Source organism: Cyprinus carpio, chromosome A13 (assembly GCF_018340385.1).
Source record: "Cyprinus carpio isolate SPL01 chromosome A13, ASM1834038v1, whole genome shotgun sequence".
NCBI classification, from domain to species: Eukaryota; Metazoa; Chordata; class Actinopteri; order Cypriniformes; family Cyprinidae; genus Cyprinus; species Cyprinus carpio.
In genome coordinates this window covers 16,995,119-17,016,698 of record NC_056584.1, presented here as the reverse complement: position 1 = coordinate 17,016,698, position 21,580 = coordinate 16,995,119, and the positions used below count along the sequence as shown (strand labels likewise).

The 21,580-nt window shown below is 36.6% G+C and overlaps 1 protein-coding gene, 1 long non-coding RNA gene and 1 pseudogene across 2 annotated transcripts; all 3 read right to left on the bottom strand.

Annotated features, from left to right (window-relative positions):
* Positions 1 to 159: 159 nt before the first annotated feature.
* On the bottom strand, positions 160 to 4,523 carry LOC109101418. The gene is made up of 7 exons (XM_042769034.1): positions 4,089 to 4,523; positions 2,790 to 3,473; positions 2,006 to 2,051; positions 1,828 to 1,919; positions 1,214 to 1,324; positions 804 to 1,080; positions 160 to 707 (listed from the first exon to the last, which is right to left on the bottom strand). The coding sequence occupies exons 2-7, from the start codon at positions 3,155 to 3,157 to the stop codon at positions 501 to 503; spliced, it is 1,101 nt and encodes a 366-aa protein (XP_042624968.1). The 5' UTR covers positions 3,158 to 3,473; positions 4,089 to 4,523; the 3' UTR covers positions 160 to 500.
* Positions 4,524 to 5,765: 1,242 nt separating this feature from the next.
* On the bottom strand, positions 5,766 to 14,917 carry LOC122147306 (annotated as a pseudogene).
* A 172-nt stretch (positions 14,918 to 15,089) lies between these two features.
* On the bottom strand, positions 15,090 to 15,822 carry LOC122147246. Its single transcript, XR_006161518.1, has 3 exons — positions 15,765 to 15,822; positions 15,294 to 15,371; positions 15,090 to 15,201 (listed from the first exon to the last, which is right to left on the bottom strand). It is a non-coding gene; the product is annotated as an uncharacterized LOC122147246 (long non-coding RNA).
* Positions 15,823 to 21,580: the final 5,758 nt, after the last annotated feature.

The following is a 21,580-nucleotide window of genomic DNA, read 5'->3' as shown; positions in this document are numbered from 1 at the left end:
TTAAAAAAAAAAAAATCAAATATATCAGCCAATTTCTTGTGGGAGCCACAAACAAGTTCTAATAAAAAAAAAGTTTCTTATTGCAATTTATTTTTGTCGTTTTTTTTTTTCTCATTAAGGCAAAATACTTAAATTAAAATCAACTTAATAAATTACATTTAAGACAAACCATACAGCAGGAGCCCTTTTTTCATACATATACTGTTACGAACTTTAAAAGTAGGGAATGTACCGTAACATTTATATATTAATATGCTGCTGGATGTGAAGTGAGGTGGAAGAACATGACAAACAATATTTGAAAGAGAAAAATTAATAAAAGCCAAAGCCACTAGATCCAGTAAAATAAGAATGTGCGCTATGTACAATGTGATAAATATAAACAAACAAATCAGTCCGCTACAGAAAACTCGTTCCACTACAAAGAGCTCAGTTCACTACAGAGAGTTCAAATCGCGATCGAGAGAAAGCATGAACGAACACGCCTAGGCTTTATATATTTATAACATTAGATTTAAAGTTAATTGACATGCTTGTACGTAGATGTCATAGCCAAAGCAAGTGGACTCAACGCTGGGGTTCACTTGATTCTGTAAAGTAGCAAAATCTTCAGGTGACAAGGGGCAAGGTATCTCTGGGACAATGACTCCATGTTCAGAGTCAACACTCTGTGGATTCTGGAAGAATAATTCCTCTGCTTGCAAAATCTGGGTGGGAGGGAGTGACCGGCATTGATTACAAGAACAATCATCTTACAAAGTACCATAAGGCAGTATGTTTTATCTATCTTAAGTAATGCATACCTCTGCAAAATCAGGCTCTGACACAGGTGCTTGCAACATCCCAATATTCCAAAGTTGATTCGGTGACAAATTTCCCTCCGTTCGCAAGGGATGACAGTTCCACATCTCTATGAAATGCTGCAAATCTGTATGTATTCTGGGGATGAAAACATATCTCACACAGAATAGGTGAACAGCATTAGACAGGTCAATTAATCCCTCCTCTTCCAAGCTGTGGAGAACATTGTAGTAACTTGATGTTACAGCAGTCCAAACATCTCTCCATAGCCGTTCCACTCTAAGGCAGAGAAAAGTGTAAGGTGTTGATTTAACGGCAAAGCATTTTAAAAGGTTTACATAAAAAATAAAAAAAAGTGCAAAAAAAAAAAGTATAAGAAAAATACATTAACCATGCTCTCCTATTTAATTACCTCTGGTTATGCACGCTTTTGCCAGCAATAAAGCTGCCACGGCCAGTTCCTCGCACAGTAAACATGCACCGAGCAATGTCTACATTCTCAACCCCTTGGTCTGCTCGTACTCTAAAACAGTCAGAAAGAGCAGTTTTTGATTATTAGAAGTATTATGTGTGTTGGTTCCAAGTCAAGAGCCTTAAATCTACAACCTAGGGCTGCCCAATGTATTGTTTTATCATCGATATTGCGATGTGCACATCCATGATAGTCACATCACCAAACTCGGCTCAAACAATCTTTATAGCACGGGCAGTTCCAGTACCTGATTATGACTGGGTACTATGAGTAATCTGTAAAAAGAGTATCTTACAAAAAACTTTTTCTTCACAATATTTATGCTCACAGTAAATCTGTAAAAAGGGTAAAAACAAAGTTTTTATATGAAAAAGGATCTTATACAGATCTTTTATTAACCATGTTCCTTTGAAAGAAAAGGTTTGTAACATAATGTGGCTCTTTTTCTGGATACCTTATGAAATGTTTAAAACTGTAGTCATAAGATCGATAATTATCAGTGGGACCATTTTTGTAAAGAATTTGTGAGAATTCAATCTGTATAATGTGCATACCTTGATGGCCATCCATTTTTTTCTACTCCATCCATGAAAAACCCAAAAGCTGTTTTGGCTTTGTTATTCCCAGCAACATCCAGGTAAAAGATCTGTTCAGGAGTTGGACACAACAGCATAATATTGATATGCAAGATATACAAGAGAAATGATGAAGGGTTGATTAATAAATATGCACCTTCCTTGAAAAGCCATCAACAGCCCCAAAAATCACTATGTTGTACCTATAAAAAAAAAAAAAGCCAGTAATCACACAAAAAAAGAAAAAAAAGAATTTGATGATCAGTCTCTTCTGAATTTCTTTGACCCAAAATATAGCAAAAACAGTAATATTTTGTGAAATACTTTGACAATTTAAAATATAAATATTTTTTACATTATAAATGTCTTTACTGTCAATTTTGATAAATTTTATGCATCATTGCTGTGTATTAATATTAATTTCTTTTTTTGAACAGTAGTGTGTAATGTTACAAAATATTTTATTTCAACTTAACTGTTCTTTTGAACTTTCTATTCATCAAAGAATACAAACAAATTTGTACATAAAAGTTTTCAACATTAATAATGATAAGAAATTTTTCTTGAGCATCGACTCATAATGATTTCTGAAGGATCATGTGACACTGAAGACTGGAGTAATGATGCTGAAAATTCTGCTTTGTTCACAGGAATAAATTACACTACTATATATATATTCACATAGAAAAAAGTTATTTTACATTGTAATAATTTCACAATAATATTGTTTTAACTGTATTTTGGATCAAATAAATTCAGCTTTCATGAGGCCAAGAGACTTTTTTTCTAAAATATATTTTAAAAAAAATCTACAGATCCCAAACTTTTGGTATGTATAATGAGATTTAGCGATATAACATCAACATCACAAATTACACAAGACAAACGTATGGTAAAGCTATGATTAACATTTAATTAAAAATAAAAGTATTAAAAATTACCTTATCAACTTATGATTCGTGTCTATATAGACAAGAGACAAAGGAGCAGGAACAGAGTATGTACGTCTTGCGACGCATGACAGCTGGATCATCCTTGAAAGTACTCCTGCACCATCCACACGTTGCAAAGACATTTTTACTCTTCTCCATGTAACTCGATGTCCCATTGCTTGTAGAGACCCTTTCACCAGCCTGTATCCCGCATGAGGTGTTCTTCCCTTTATAGATCTAACCTTCTGATCAAGTTCATGATCAGAAAGATCAGAATAGTTGCTCCTAACAGACAGACTTTCCTCTTTCATTCGCCTGTATAAGGTTGATCTTGAAATGCCATGCACTTCGGCCAAAGAGGCCAGAGGTAAGTGCATGCTGAGCAAGTCTTGGAGAGTTTCTTTTTGTATGTTTAGTCTGGGACGCCCCACACTTCCACTCCATTCAGGTACAGCTACATTGTCCAACAATGGAGGGACAACACTCTTTGAAAGATAATTGGCAATAACTTCATTTAACTGTTCTAGAGCATCCACCACACCCTGGGGTATGTCTATATATGATGCTCCAGCTCAAACAAACTGTAACTCCTGACAGCAAACAAATTGGAGATATTCAAAGTCAATGGGATGCCTATTAACAATGCAACCAAGTCTATCCACAGACCTATGCAAAATCTGCAATTGTGTAGTCCTGCAAAGAGAGACATTTAAAAACAAAATTAGCTGATGTAACAAATACATAAAATTCAGAAGCATATATATTAACTGTGCACTCAGTTTTTGACTAAATCAAAATTAAGTTAATTGATCACAAATTACAATCACTGTTATTTCTTTACTTAAAGGTACTATGTAACTTTTGGAGTTCTAGAGACATGCAGTTTCGTTAACAGACTCAATGCACTTGTGCTAAATAATCTATCAACTCAATGTTTGATCCAGAGTTTTCAGAATTATGCTCCAAATGGCGTGACGTCACGCGGGACGCCTATATTTTTACCCCAGAACCTAGGCCCAACTCTACGAACATCGAAAATAGTGCCTCTCAACCTTTACGCTGAGAAAATCCAAATGTGATTATGAATGTCAGCTCAGCTAGCAACACTGGACATCGACCACACGGCAAACGTTACTAATGGTGGCTCTGGCTGCTAGTGTTGGCTAACGTTAATAAAATCTAGTCAACGGTAACACTAACTACAGACTGGTCTAGCCAACGTTAAGTATTTAAATGGGACAGCATAAGAAGAGAGAATCATTCAGTTCACTTGTCACTGCGTTTATGATATTAAATTAGTTATCTTACCCAGTAAACGACCTGTTGCTCGCCATTCTCGCTTCTCTTATCTTCTCGGTGGCAGCAGCAGCAGCGGCGGGAAACCGTAGTGGGCGTGGCCTATTTGTCACTTTAATCGAGGGTGACCAATAGAAAAATGCCTTTCGTCCTGGTTGGTAGAGACCGCCCACTGAGCTACAGCTTCACGTGCAAACAAAACTTTTCAATTCGCAAAACTTTTCAACTTGCAAAACTTTTCAGCTTGCAAACCTATTCACCTCGCAAGCAAAATATTTTGACCCGCAAAAAAGACAGCAGAAAAGAGAGCAAAATGTGTGGGTTTGGGATAAAAAGTTCTCGAAGTGCACAAGGAAAAATAAAGGTTTTCAAAGATTTACACGCACTGCAAATAATTCTGTTATCAACTTCTTTATTTTTGAGCCTTAAGAATACTTTTTTGCAATATATATATATTTTAGTTACAAAATAATTAGTTTTACTCTCAAACACAATATGTTTGTTTGAATAAAAAAGACACAAAAGAAACTCCATAGGGTATGAGATTCAACCGATTCATTCAAACGGCTGATTCATTTAGGAAAGCATTTGATTTGACAGCGTTAATGAGTGAATCACTGAATCGTTTGTATCAATAGATTCGTTCAAAAAGCTGATTCATTCAATAAGTAAACACGGTCCATTGCTCAGAGATGCAAAACAGTGCTCTGATCTTTGTCTGGAACTATTTTCATTGGCAAAATTGAGCAAAAACAAGCAATATTATGTCTACAATTGCTTTACTGAACTTGTATAAAATGATTATTAAATGTGTTCATGCTGATATCTGCAGAAAAACGGTACTCTTCGCGTGATATAGATTAAGTTAACTATATTAAATTATATAAGTATAAAAAGCATACAGAAGCATTTTTGCCTTCTACAATTTAGAATACATTGAATTTTGAGTTTAAAGACTAATAAATAAACGTACCTGCACTCCGTGTGTGATTTGGTGATATAACCTAAAGTTACTTGATAATGTCAGATCGCACATAATTACAATTTACAACAACACGTACCATATTTTTCGCAGACAATGCTGTATCGCACACCCCAAACTCCGCTTGAGTGGAAAATAACATTCCGCAGTTGTACGTACTTGTTTGCACATGAACAAAGGTGTTTTTTGCAGACGACAGACCACTGATTCGTCAAACCTGCTTTCCTGCAGTCCTTGTTCTTCTGACTATTTTGTAATAAGTAACGAATATTCTTCGGGGAAATGTATTGGAGTAAAAGTATACATTTTAATTAGGAAATGTAGTGGAGTAAAAGTAAAAGTTCGCTGAAATATAAAAACTCAAGTAAATTACAGATACTCCCAAAAAATACTTAAAGTAGCCTACTGTAACAAAGTATTATTACTAAGTTATATTACACCACTGGATAAACTACTATGCAACGTACAATTAACCTAGCCAGAAAAGTGCACTTCTAATGTTTAAGGGTCATTTTAAAACAAATAGAAAATAGAACAGCACTTTTGCTAAATTTAGTTAGTACACCTGAGGTTGACAATCGGCATTTTTTACGCATCTCCTTAACTAATAATTTAATGAAAAAGAAAATAAGGTTTGGTACCCTGTTCATGGAAACTGAATTGTATATTAGCAATGTATTTACTCATGATAATAGTATACACAAGTATACAATAAATATTTGTTTAATGCATAATGAACAACAAAGGAGCAGATGTATCTGATTTTTTACTTAAAAATTGCATACTTAAAATCAGGTTGTAAATGGTAACTTTTATGCACTGTATGAATCCCATAATTCTAAAATAGCAAAAACACTGCAACATAAGCATAACTCTAATCTTGTATGCATTACTGTATTATTAACAAAGAAAATAAACATAGTCAGGGATTGGAAATCAAAAAAAAATATAGTGCAACTTCTAGCAGCATTGTTATCTGCCAAACCAGTGTTGATTACAAAGAAGAAAAAAAGCACTTGGAATAGGTTATATATTCAAGTATTTTTGCAAATAGAGGAAAGTACATAAAAATCAAATTTCTGCTGGTTCTCTATTGACTGTGTCCCAGTGCAAGTCGCTGCGCCAATATCTTGAAATTTTCCAATTAATACGGCCTCACGATTTTCATGGAAATGTAGTTCTGTAAGAATAAAAATGCACATGATATAGTGATTCTCACAGGTACTTTGCTTATGATAATTTGTTTATTTAGTAACAATGTTTGGAAAAGACTTACAGGGAAGGAATACAAGAGGATTCCAATAAACAGGATCACCAGTATGAGAAATATGAGACCAATGAAGAGCCATTTGTATCTGCGCCATATTATGAACTTCATGGTCTTGCATGGATTTGTGAACCAAAGGAAGGACGTATCTGGACGGCTGTTTGAACAAAGTACAACATACAGTATTACTCACATTATCTAATCAAGCATGATACTGAATGGCCAAACATTGATATTCTCATACTTTGGAGGATCTAGTTTGGGGTTCATGTTGGGTTCATCTCTTCCTTTCCCAGCTGGTCTCTCTTCTGCCTCCGTCTCTTCCACCACTTCCAGTGTCATCTCCACTTTACCCTAACGCCACAAAGAGAACAGTCTTTACCATTTGTACTTTACACATGCAGTATGCGTCATGTATCTTATTTTTAGCAGTATGCTTGCAAGCTACACTCACAGCAAGGATTTTTTTGCCATCTTCCTCCATGGCACAAGGCCACCAGCCTCTCACTGACTTCTGGGAGAAGAGTGATGTAGGCGTGAGGTTTTTGCCTGTTTGGGTTAGCATGCTTAGAGAGCACTTTTCCGGGGTCTTGGCTGGAGGGATGAGGTGAAGCATATCCAACTCCACCGTGCCTGTTGTCAAAAGCCAATTGCCAAAAACATGAAAATTGCCATGAAAAAAAGAAAGATTAAACATCTAGTGGGTATAAATGTTGATTCGAAGAAGAAAATTCACCTAAGTAATCATCCAAGGAGAATTTGTCATTGTCCCAGATCTGAATGATCAGTTTAGGAGGGATCCTGAACTCAGTTTTGTCTAGGTTCCAGAAGTGATCCTGGAAATGAGAACACATAGTTTGTTGTGATTTATCAATGAATGAAAACACTTCATACAACATTTATTTACACTTTTCCAAACCACTAACCTTTCTAGACACAAGACACAACTGTTCTGCTGGCAAATAATCAAAGCCAAAGACAAATCTCCAGTTGAAATATCCATCTCCATCTAAAGACCTGTAATGGACATCAGTTTTCTGCTTGTCCTCTTCCATACCTGGCATCCACCTATAAAGACATACAATACTGTTGATAAGTTTCGGGTAGGTATGATTTTTTTTTTCAATGTTTATGAAAATAGTCTTTTATGCTCACCAATGCTGCATTTATTTGATCAAAAATACATATAAACAGTAATATTGTGAAATATTGAAACATTACAATTTTAAATAATTTATTTTACTACATTTAATCTATTTTAATTTATTTGAAATTGTAATTTATTCCTGTAATGGCAAAGCTGAATTTTCATTCATTACTCCAGTCTTTAGTCAGTGTCACGTGGTTCTTCAGAAATCATTCTAATATGCTGTTTTGATGTTCAATAAATATTTCTTCTTACTATTGATATTGTAAACAATTGTGCTGATTAATATTTTTGTGGAAACCCTGATACACTTTTTCAGGATTAATAGCAATACTGACACTTTTAATAAATTGAATGCATCCTTTCTGACCAAAGTGTTAATTTCTTTCAAAAATACTTAGTGATCCTGAACTTTTGAACAGTAGTACTATGCTAATTTTATAATCAACATATTACCCTTTCACATAGATGTCACTCATGTTTTCTCCTGTGATGCTGGTTTCGTCCAGGATAACTTCGGTCGTATTCCAAACAATGGCTCGCAGGAAATACCTTCAATGTAAAGGGACACATTACAACATCAGTCACACATAAGTAGTTTTACAGTTGTGAGGAAAAGTAGATGGTACTTTTTGGGTTTCCGAGGAGTGATGTCACAAAGGGGTCCTGGAATACCAAGGTTTTTGGGGAATATTTCAACCCACATCTGGATTTTGCCCTGCAAAGGTAAAATGAACATGAGTGACACAGACAGTACTTCTGGATAAAATCACTGCAAAGTTTTTGAGTATGTATTAGAAAAGCTGAGGATGTGGGGACTGACCTGAGAGAGAGTGGGCTGGTAGGTGCTGCACAGGGTCCTGGTCTCCACATGCTCTGGGACGAGGCCTTGCCTCCTCAACACATGCAAGCAGATTCGCTCCTTAGGTGGGCCCAGATGTGGATGGATGGTTTTATTGGCCTCTATGAGCAAAGTAATATCCATTTGTGTTTTCATTGCTTATTTACTGTATTATGAAATGCTTATTTAACAATATATGTTGCTGAAAGTTCCACACCAAAGTATAAACGCAACATACATCATGTACACTTGTGCTGAATCAGGTAAAACTACAGTAACAACAAATTGTACCTTTATTTACTACATAAGGGGTTCTTAAGTTCATATTCAGACTATCTGACTAAGTCTCATATGTGACCCTTGACCACAAAACCAGTCTTAAGTCACTGGGGTATATTTGTAGCAATAGCCAAAAATACATTGTATGGGTCAAAATTATAGATTTTTATTTTATGCCAAAAAATCATTAGGATATTAAGTAAAGATCATGTTCCATGAAGATATTTTGTAAATTTCCTACCATAAATGTGTTATATACTTCATTTTTGATTAGTAATATGCATTGCTAAGAATTCCATTTGGACAACTTTTTTTGCACCCTCAGATTCCAGATATTTAAATAGTTGTATCTCGGACAAATATTGTCATATTCTAAAAAACCATACGTCAATAAAAAGCATTACTTCTTATTATCAACATTGAAAACAGTTGTTCTGCTTCATATTTTTTGGAAACGATGATACATTTTTTGATGAATAGAAAGTACAAAAGAACAGCATTATTTAAAATCTCTTTGAAAATATTTTGAAATAGAAATCTTTTGTGACATTATAAATGAATTTGCTGTCACTTTTAAATCAATTTAATGCATCTCTTCTAAATGATATTATATAAACTACCGTTCAAAGATGTTTATAAAATTTCTTTAAAAAAAATGTACTGACCCCAAACATTTGAACAGTAGTTTATGTACATGATGTTGAGGTCAAGACAAGGTCTAATAGTTTGAATAAGCATACCCAGTTCATCTAGTCTGTAATCTCGTCCTCCAAATGACAGGAAACTTCCATCATCTGCAATTTGAGGAGCAGGAATTCCTCTCATCCTGGCTAGATTCTCTAGGATCTGAGATGGTTTGAGCTGGTCCCTCCACTGGTTCACACCAGATCTTTTTCAAACATATTTCAAATATCACAATATCAAGTACATGTAAATGTCTAGTAACAGGCAATGAGATGATAAAACTTTATGTGAAAAAGTGGCCACTGGTAAGATAAACACTTACACACAGTAAGATTTTGGGATTCCACAATGTGAGCCAAACCGAGAAAGAAGTCGATTCTCAAGGTCTATGATTGTTTCTCCAACCTTCTCATCAGAGCTAAGCAGGTCATAATCATAGATGGAAATCTTCAAGTCCTTGTCTTGTGGAATGTAGCAGCTCAGTTCAAACACTCTGTGAACAAATGTTAAAATCGTTTTTTTAAAAATCTCAACAGCAAAATCAGAAGTACACAAATATCTGTATGTAAATGCATCAGTATTCATATTCTCACCTTCCAAATTCTGGATTTAGAGTGTTTGGTTTGTAGTGATCTCTGTCATCAATCGTTTTCTTCCCCAGATAAAGCTTGATGTAGGGATCACACTTCAAAAAGAAAGCATATGAACATGTTACATGTCAAACATGTCAAATGTGATACTTTGTAAACCTTCCTTCAAAGTCTTTTATTGTTTTACTTGTGAACTGGCTATATACTCACCATGCCATTGTTGTCTTTCGGCTGCAGGTCAAGGCAGCGTATGATGTAGATTCTGACCAGGCATTCCTGAGGACAGCTCTCAGGCAGCTCCCTAAACTGTCGTGGTGGGTCTGAGACATTTTGGGTCATCTGACAAGGGATACACTCGAAAGGATCCCTGTGAATATAGTCATACCATATCATCAAGTCAAATTTGCTTGGTTAGATGTCGACCAGTAGATGGCACTCTAATATAACCTATACTCTTTTTGTTGCTTTTTTTGTGTGTCCAAATTCTCTCTCCAACTTTTCTCCATGTTTAGAGTTGTCCAGAATCCCCTCTATTTGTAAACTTGCCTTGTAGCAAATGCTCTCAAAATGTTTTCATTATTACATAATACTTCAGACCAGTAGGGGAAAAGTTCTTTCTCAACATCCTGAGATTAAATGCCTTACACAAGGTCACAATAGTCATAGGGCGGGTTTGTAATACCCGTAAAGTCTCCCCTACTTGGACTGAACCAGCAACCTTTGTGTTAGCAACCTAGATAATTAATGACAAGGAAACTACCACCCCTTATAAAAAAAAGCCACTCAATTCAAAAGCAAAGGAAGCTCAGTGCATAGCTGACTGGCACAGACTTGCCTTGAACTCTCCCACTACAGAGGGGTCTTCCCCTTCATCTTCGGTTTTGCCCCTCTGTAACTTGAATGTAGTGCTGAAGTCTGTCAGCCCTCTGAATTCTGGGACCACCTCAAGCTCTGTGTTATAAACCTGAAACAGACAAATTTTAACACTGTTCAATTACATAACAATGGTCATACCTTATCTGCTTTGAAACATATGCAGGATGCAAATATCTAAACAGGATGGTAAGCCTGGGCAAGTAAACTCACTGTTAAAGTGTCATATCCTTTCTGGAGATAAGGGCCGCACTTTTCTTGCTCGTTAATGGAGGCATAGAATTTGCTCCACCAGTCCACTGTATCCTCTTCCTACAATAGATTGTGGTATAATAGAAGTGAGTTTGTCTTTAAGATGCTGTAACAATCTGTCCGCAGCTATTTGTGCCATAATAGCATAGTTTCCAGACGGTTATATAATGACAGAAAAGGCTATTTATTTTTCTTTCTACTGGCAGTGGGAAAACCACAAATGAGTAGCAATAGAAAACAAGATGTAGACTAATTATCATAAGGGTTGCAAATATATGAAATTGCTCAGATCTGTTCACTGTACCTGTTTAGAAGGGCTGGGCATTCTGTCCCCCATATCAATGACAACATGTCTGGGAGCTGCAGACATCATGGCCACTGAGACATACACATTATACAGATGAGATAATTAAAGTGTGTATATATGGAATCATATATGTTTATATGGACTAATATATACAGTAATATATTAATTCAAAATGAATTGAAATACAATGTTACCCTTGGCGGACATTGCCACCTCGGTGGTTACTATGTAAGGATCACATCTGAACTCCTCCAGGGAGTTTATAGTACACTGTCCAACGACTGGTTTCCGACCAAAGGGTCTGTGGTCAATAACTTTTGAGCACAATGGGCGGAGTGTACATCTCATCTTTATGGAGAAGCTGAAGAGAAAGAGAGAGAGAGAGAGAGTGGTTGTGTGTGAGAGAGAGACAAAAGGTGTGAGAGAGAGACAAAAGATCCTAACAGAGACTGTTAGGATCTGCTTGTTCAAAACCAACAACGCTTCACTTACAAACAAAACTACTTTGTATTTGTGTGTGTGTTTTTACTTTATGTACAGTATTAGGATCAAAACATACTTAAATCTGGAAGAAGGGCAGATTTAATATACAAATCATGGTCTTTTAAAAAACAAGATTTTTAGTGATGATGCTTGTCCAAGCAGCAAAACCTGCCTCCACAATCCTAGTGTTCTGAGTCAGTTGTTGTTATTCTTGGTTGCTACAGTGTTCTTGATGGTTGTTAGGGCATTAATTGCTTACTGACCTATGTTAAAAGAGACCACTCTAAAGTCTCTCTAAAGTGGTATTCTTAGTCTGTGGTATTTTTTTAGCCCATTTCTCATTCCTAAAAATAAAAAGTATAGTTAATCTATGCACAACACCCTAGTTTCTTTAAATCTCTAACCATTAAAATGAGCAAAAGCACCATAGCACAGCTTGCAATTGTGGGCCATTCTGTTCATGAGAGAAGCTGGAAATAGAGCTGAAGGCTCTCTAAGATTTTTGTGGCAAAAATCCTTCTATCCCATGTTTTGTATACACACATTTCAGCATTTTTTTAGGTTAGTGAAAGCTATTTCTTTGGGTTAAGGAGGTGCTGTACCACTTTGAGGAACAGGACAGATCCAGGAAAGTTGGGATTTTTCTTGATGTTTTTGATGATTGCAGTCTGAACAGTCTGCCCTCCACATTCAACTATAAGGCTGGGGGGAGGACACTGTAGCCTGTGTGAGCCAGCTCTTCATGTTCCTTAAACCCCAGGCCAGGATCTGTCAAAACACACAGTATGAAGACACTGGCAGTAAATTTTGTTTGGTTTCAGCTCATTATTCGTAAGGATGACTGCCTTACCTCGATTGCGGTGAGTTGCACCACAGGCCTGATTCCCTGCGGAACCATGTACAGATTCTCACTTCTTCGAGGTGGGACCAGAGGAAGGTTAACGTCATTTGCCTGAGGTCGACAATGAACAGCATAGTGGATAAGCAAATGATAATGGTGCTATGTTTAAAGGGTTAGTTCACCCAAAAATGAAAATTTGGCTGTGTTTTACTCACACCCCCGAGGCATTCTAAGTGTATGTGACTTTCTTCTTTCAGACGAATCCAGTCGGAGTTATATTAAAAATTGTCTTTGATCTTTCAAGCTCTATCATGTGCAGTCAGCGGGTGGTGCATTGCTTTCAGTCCAAAAGAAGTGAAATAAAAAGTGCTCTTCCATTAAATAAAAAAAAAGTGTCTCAAATGGCTCCGGGGGGGTGAACAAAGGCCTCCTATAGCGAATTGATGCGTTTTTGTAAGAAAAATATCCATATTTAAAATGTAATAATCACTTGAATCTAGCTTGCGCTCACTGTTGTAAACAGAAGCAGCTCCGGGGGAATGACGTATGAGGTCAGCATTGCACATGCACCGCTGAGAAGTGACGCACACGGAAATGCAGCAGAGAGATCAAAAGAAAACAACGGTCACTAATAATAAGTACAAAATGAAGATTTATAAAGAAGAATGTCGGAGGATTTCGATATAAGCCAAGAGGAGACTGGGGTTTCCTTTGCTAAAGTAAGGAAACTTTGCTTCTTTTGATCCTGTAAACAAATATTGGTTTTCACGAGACTCACCAGCACATGCGCAAAGCTGACCTCATACGTCATGCTCCTGGAACTGCTTCTGTGTACAACTGTTGCACAAACTAGATTAAAGTGATTATTACGTTATGAATATGAATATTTTTCTTACAAAAACACATCGAGTCGCTAAACGAGGCCTTTGTTCACCCCCTGGAGCTGTGTGGGAAACTTTTTTATGGATGGGCACTTTTTATTTCACTTCTTTGGGACTGAAGCAATGCAACACCTGCTGACTGCAATAATAGATCTTGAAAGATCAAAGGCAATTTTTAATATAACCCCGACTGGATTCATCTGAAAGAAGAAAGTCATATACACCTAGGATTCCTCGGGGGTGAGTAAAACAGCCTAATTTTAATTTTTTGGGTGAACTAACCCTTTAAGAGTCACACTATTGGTGACAACAGTTAGGCCATTCGGTAAAACTGCAATTCTCTAGTTGCACGTTTCCTTGGTAGTGGTGATTTAGCTAAATTTTCACAAAACATACTGGCTACACCCTGAAAATCTGAAACTGCAGACAATCCTATGATTACAAAACAGTATTTAGATTAGTAACTACTGTTTATATGGACAGAAGACAATGAGTATTCTGCTAAATATATTTACATCAAACACATTTGATTCTAAACTACTGTTTTCAAAACATTTTTAATAAAAAAAACAACCATATGTGTTTAGGTTTTTACTCTATAAGGTTTACATTTTTTCTCAACTTCCATCACTGCATTATCGACACTATTTTCCTGTTCAATACTGTAAAGCTGCTTTGACACAATCTGTATTGTATAAAGCTCTATGCATATAAAAGTGACTTGACTTGACTATAGATAATAAATGTTATATGATAAAAAAATTATATATGATAACAATATATATTAATAATAAATACATTCAGTCATGTTTTTAAAGTGTTATTAATGTATGGGTAGCAGGGTTATTATTGTTAACTAAAACAAAAATTATCAAAAAACATTTTTGTTAATGGAAATAAAGCTTACAGTACGTATATATCATTAGGTAAAAAGTATTTCAGTGAGTTGCAAAGGCAACATTTTTTTTTTACATTTTTGTTTTAGTTGTTTAGGTTTAGTTTAAGTTTGGCACCAAAATTACTACTGGAAACCAAACTAAAACTTAATTAAGCCTCAATAGTATATTAAAAGAAAACAAAAAATAATACACAATGACAAAAGCACTAAAAGAAAGTTAAAACAAAATCTGAATGTATAGTTATTAAAATTAAAAGCTAATTCAAATAAAACTATAACAGTATATAAAGGTAATTAAATAACACTGATGTATAGTGGCGGAGAAACAATATTAACACACGACAAGTAAGAATAAAAACAACCTTATCTTTGAGCAAGAGCTCCAGCTGCCTACCAGCATTTCTCCTGCATTTCGTCCTTCATGGTGATGGGGAACCAGAGGAGTTTAGGTGTTAATGGCGTGGCAGGGTTTAGCTTCACTACTGGAGGACACGTGCAATCTGCCCATCGGCTCATCCTTCCCAATGCAACACATCCATGGGTCAAGATCAACATGCAGCGCTTTTTGAAGATTCCCCGAAGGCCAGAGTTTTTTGGATTAACAGAGAGTCATACCACTTGGTCATTATCATAAACTTCCAGAACAACACTGGGTGGGTTATGAGGCGATGGTTCTGAGGGTCTCCGTTAGATTTCAATGTCATCAAAAATAAGGGTTTGATCCCATGTGGGGTTGAGACTGGACTTCACACTCTCTGTAGTCTTGCTGACATGCAAGAATGACACATACACATAGGGATCTGTAAAAAAAAAAAAGATCAGTCAGACGATATTTATAATTAAAAACATGTGTAAGGTGAATTGTGTTCATATTAAATGAAAAATTCCTCACCAGAAAAGCTGTCTTTGTCCATAGGCAGAAGATTCTTGGCTTGATATGCATAGACTCTGAGATGATAGATGAATGACTCTGTTCGCAAGATACAGTTTAAAATAACAAATATAGTCACATTGTTATAAAGTCACAATTACGAAACAGTAATATATATGTATATAAATACAAATCAGCATATTAGAATACACTGAAGAATGAAGTAATGGGCTGCTGAACTTTGAACGGTAGTGGTAACAGTAGAGTAATTTAAAGCAAGCTAGGTGTTTTTGGTGCTTCCCTTTTGTATTATAATACCATTAATCAGCACCACTAACTCAGGATTTCTATTGGCTCCCTAACTATTCTTGTTGTTTATTTTTGTGCAGATTGTCAGGGAAGAGGAGGGGCGTGTTAGTCTCAGAGATATAATCAGTGTAGAGAATTTAGAAGGAGTTCTTTAATCAGTAGGGATGTATAAACATTACTCACTGTCAAATCTGCAAAACACAGTGGGTGTGTTGGCACCGAAGAGTTTAGCCGGGTCCGGTCTTTTTGCTGCCTTTCCCGTCATCATCTATTCCCTATCAGCAAATAAAAAAACGTGAGGAAGAGGTGGCTTTTTTAAAACATTCAACATCCTTCAATATAAAGCTCTAAATAAAATAAGTCATGTAATTTTTAATCAAACAACAACCACAGGAAAGGTTCAAAAACAAACAATAATACATTTAATCCTGTTTAATCCTGTGTTAGAGATAAATAAATGAACAAATACAGTATGTCTAAGTTGTCCCCCTACCCAAAACAGAATCTATTTCAAAACAACTAGTTCTGACAGTCATTTCAAGACAATCAGTGGACTAACCAAAGCCCCTTCCAGATAAAGATAGCCGACGGGCCCACAACGTTCAGCTGGCGCCCATTTTTTCCTCCTCCAGCGTCTGCGGCGGAATGTGTCAGAGGAACGCTCCTTCCTGTGGAACTTCCACCCAATCAGAGACGAGTATTCCCAGCCACCAGATATCGCCAATGTCCTTCTTCTGTTGTGAAAACATTGAATATGCATATTACAGACAATATCTGACTAATGATTTTTACTAATATATCAATCTGAAATGAAAGTCGAAATTGAAAGTTGTAGTACAAGACAACAGTGCAAGTCAATATTGTACAAATCAGTAAAATTCCATACTAAAAATCAGAAAGTAACAGTATGAGGAGTTCTCACCTCTGTAGTGGGTGTGTCTGATATCTTCCTGCGGGGTCGGACCAGTCTTTTCCTGCGATGGATGTGGTACATTTTCTCAGCAGCACCCCAGGACCTGGGCTTATCATCAGGAGGAATGGGTGACTCCGTATTCCCATCCTGACATCCAACACAACAATGGAAAAACAGATGTTAAAGTATTGGAATGAGCTGGAATCATGTAAGGGATGCTTCCCGGATTACTCCAGTCTTCAGAGTCACATGATCCTTCAGAAATAATTATTGTTGATTTAGTGCTGAAGAAACATTTCTTATCAGTATCAGTGTTGAAAACAATTGTGCTATCTAATATGGTTGTGGAAACATTTTTAAGAATTCTTTGATGAATAGAAAGTTCAAAAGAACAGCATTCATTTGAACTATAAATCTTTTTGTAACAATAACATAACTGGCTTTTTAATCCTGGTTTGCCCAGAATTCTGACCTTTCTCATCCACTGCCCTGTTGCTGTCAAAAATTCCAGTCATCTTCCCCAAATCCATCCTGGAGGACACTCAATCTCTTGAGGGTTCTGGTCCTTTTCTCCATTCTGCACAGAACAAATCACATCATTCAATACTTGAAGTGGTCATTCACGATGGCCCAAAAATGACAATTCTATCATTGTTTCCTCCTCACCCTCATGTTTCTCCAAACGTGAATAACTTTCTTTCTTCCATGGAGAAATGTGACATTTTGAATAATTTCAAGGGCATTTCAAGTACGAAGAAAACAAAGACCATGAAAGTATCATTAAAAGTCTTCTGAAGCCATACAGTATGCAATTAGTTTGGTGTGATGAAAAACACTGAAATTTAAATTAATGTTATTGGCTGAATATTCGTCCACTACTGTGGGCCATTAACTCAAGATCAGTTTGAACTACACTGAGGCAGGGAGTCAAACTTGAAAACAACCAAAATCACACACACGATATGAATGAATGAATCAGAAATGGATAAACTGATTCATTTAAAAGAATCAATGATTCATTCATAAAATCATTCATCTCTGCTTATCTCATGAACCCAGAGGTTCATCATATAATATAATATAAAGCTATCATATGGCATATGGTTGTACTGAAGATACTTTTATTGTGCTTTGTGATTAAAAAGATGCCCATGATTTTCGTTAAAATCTCACCTTCTTGTTCCACAGAAAGAAAACTTCATAAATTCAGTTTGCAACATGAGAATGACCTACAATAATTCAATGTATCATAAGGTTCCTTCCTATAATATCCTAAAGATTTGAGGGTTTTGGAGGTTGTGAACTTTCCTATGAGCGGCCACATGCAGTGAAGAAAAGTTCACACTGCTTCAACATTTGCTCATACTATCAATTCAGAATTCCAAACGGAAATACTATGTATTTAATGTGACCTTAAATGTTGCTACTTTCTCCTAGACGCTGTAGCGCTTGTCTCCTCACCACCTCATTACAAGGTTCATCGGGCATGTTTCCGATTCTGCCACCAGGGAAACGGGTTTAATTTTGGTAGACTCATCTGTGAATTCAGAATGTCCTGCGTCAGCCTCTGTAAGCAGACTGAGTCAAGCACAGAAAACCACAGCTGGGGTGTTAGCGACACAATTTAGTTGCAGCAAGCACAACCAAACAGTCAAACAAACACTGCAGCCAAGGCCACTGACCACGTACAGTGGTAGGAGTGGGGTCAGTGTCAAAGGCCAGGAAGAAGTAAAAACTGAGCTGACTATATAAACACAGAGTAGATAGAGCCTGGGCAGAGAGGCTGTTTATAGTTACGGCAGGAGCCAGACTACGGCGGTGGTGCCAACTTACCACAATTTTCCTCTGATTGTCCCCGCTAGACAGAACTAAATAGACTCTAAAACCACATTTACTTATTCCACTTTATTAGGTTTATTTCTTAAATCAAGACAAAATATTTGTCCAATGGCGATGAGAAAATAAACTTCCATCTAATATTTTTTTCTTATTACTTTATATATAATTTTGGCGTATCAGTGAATAATAGTGTATAAAACATTATAGATATAATTTTACCGGAAAAAAGACAAAATACTGATTAATACTTTTTTTGCAGTGCAGTATAGTCCTTAAGCTGAGTGGGTGCTATAAGGAAAGCTCAATCAACCACACATAATTCGATACCAACATAAATTTTACATATTGAAAACATGCAATCATATTATTGCATGATTTACTCAGTCCATATAACTGCTTAACCTTCACCTGCGCTCGGGGTCAATGAACCAGTCTCCCTTCCCACTCCCATGCTCCTGGGTGCCATGAAAACGTTCCTGCTTCGTCAGTTTTACTTTTCCCTGTCACATCTGAATAACTTGTGGCGGGCCAACTAGAACCCGGGTTCCCCACTTCCCAAAACTTGAGCGGCTGATTCTCGTGACTAACACACAGGAGAACAGCAAGGGTCGTCATATTGTTACTTAGAGGGAACAAGGATTAGCACAAACAGTCAACCAACAATCACAGCCGCTTCCCTAGTGGTGTAGTATACACGTGTTCCACATCACGTGTCCACTTGTTACTAACCATCTCTGCATACCACACTGAAATGTTTCCTCTGCAAAAGCCTGTTGAAATTCTTCTCAACTAGTGCAGATACAGACCCAACCACATGTTTCTCCCAAGTACGTACCCCCGCGCAGGACGCACAGGTATCTTGAGCCTTTGTTTTTGTCCTTTGGGTACTGAAAACAAGAAGCTTTACATTTAATCTTAATCTTTTTTTTAAATTTCGAATTTAATCTGGAATATTGCCATTACTTTATTAGGAACAATGAGGGAATGAGACTGGAAATTGTAACAGACACAAACTGGTATTGCAATATTACATTAATGCCAGGTCCAACATCTCTGACACGATTTAATCAAAAAATTATTTTTCCCCTTTCGAATATGAGTATGTTCAAGGGGCTTTATAAACTTACTAACTAACTATAATTCACAACAATGTTTGTCAAATACATAGCCACAGATTTATTTTTACAGCATGTTTTATCTTTGCTTTAATTAAAAATGAATAATTTATCTTCTAAAGTTATTATACTTTTACTATCTAACTTGAACGAATAATTAATGACATAATTTTTGAAATATTAGTTATTGACTACACTGAATATTTTGTATTTTACAAATTAAAATAGTTTAGTAGAAATGGTGGACAAACTAGACCTTTAGAAAAGGTTGTACCAGCAAAAGTACCTAAAATATAAACGCAACCGCAGCTTTTTCAGCATTTTTCCTTCATTTTCCTTTCACTTTTCCCCTTGCCCCTTTCTTTTGATTCCTGTATTTTCTTACTTTTTAAAATTAAAGCAAAGGCGCGATGAGAAAATAAAGCAAACATCCTCCTTTCATTATCCCGCGCGTTCTCTTATACAGATATGACCTTGGGCTAAACATGAAATCTTTAGTGAATAATAAATAGTCATGGAACAATCTAACTTTCACTTACAAAATGGTAATTTTTTCCTGCAGAAAATAGGCTTTGGGTCCTGCCACAGTACGTGCCAGATGGCCCTCGCTGTGGTGGAGTTAGAGAACCTATTTGCTGGGATGCGGGCGTAGCCCACGTTCCTCTCCTCTCAGCATCCATCATGATAACATCCAGGCAATACGGTTATGAGGCTGTATTGTAATAGAAACAAACGACGTGAAAGGTTCGAAGGGCTTTGATTATGCATATGTGACTTTTGGATATACACATCCCCTTCTAGCTCACAAACTCTAACTCAGTAGTATAAGATTAGTGTCTCAGCAGAGGCAATGCCAAACCTCCTCTGTGATCTGCTGTAGTCGCTCCAGCCAGTCCTCTATATCAGAGCATTGTTGGGGCTCCTGGCATCAACAGCCTCTCCTCCCCTCATGCGAATAGCCGCCTCTTTTGACACTGGCCATAGGTTGTTGTCACGCAGATTCTTGATCTGAATACACACGGCGCTGTCAGATTCCGGCTTACCCGCCAAACTGTAACTGTTAACTAATAGCACAGATTGCGTTATTCACGGGGTAATGAATAATGATATCCACAAGGCAGTGTTCTTTTATTTCACATTTTTACAGTTATTTTTTTGTCTTGTTGTATTTAGTATTTGTGCCCTTGTCTCTATGTTTACAAAATTTTTTTTTTTTTTAATTCATCCATTATGTTTTTATATCATTGTATTCATTTTTATTCCATTATACGTTCTCTGCAATGGCAATATACAGTCCAGGATGCTGGTCATCTAATTAGAAATTATCATCAAAAAGTTGATTTATTTCACTATTCCATGCAAAAGTGAAACTTGTATACATTCCCTTCCTCACCAAATTAGCATATTGTGAAAAAGTTACATTATGTTTTTCCTAATTGAATGAATACAAGTAAACTTTCATAATTTAGATGAAATCATTGCACCCAACTGAATATTTCAGGTCTTTATTGTATTTTATTTCAATAACTGATGATTTTGGCCTTACGAGCGCATGCACAACCCAAAATTCTATCTCCAAAAATTAGCATACATGAAAAGGTCCTAACAACTATTAACCTAATCCTATCTCAAAATAGCATATTTCATCCGCCAATAAAAGAAAGGGTTGTTTAAATACAAACCAGAGCACGAACCCTTGCAAATAATTATGTTCAGTTTTATGTGACGTCAATACTTAGGCCGGGAATCCTTTTGTTGCAGAAAGGACTGCTTCAATGCGGCCAGTGGCATGGCGCACTCATCCAGGGTGCAACGGCTGAGAGTGTTATGGAGGCCCTCGGATTGCTTACTATAGCGGCCTTAAGCTCACTGACTTCCGGCGACGTGTTGGGGCCTTGCGTCTCGCAGATTTCTCTTCACAATATCCACACAGATTCTCTATGGGGTCAGGTCAGGAGAATGGCAGGCCCTCATTTGAAGCACAGTAATAGACCCATGGCAGAACACCATTTTTGCCAGTGGTTTTGCACGTGAGCAGTGCCGGGTTTGTTCTGTAAAAACGAATCTTCATCTTCTCCATAAGCGTTCAGCAGATGGAAGCATGAAGGGCGGTATCCAAACTCTCCTGATAC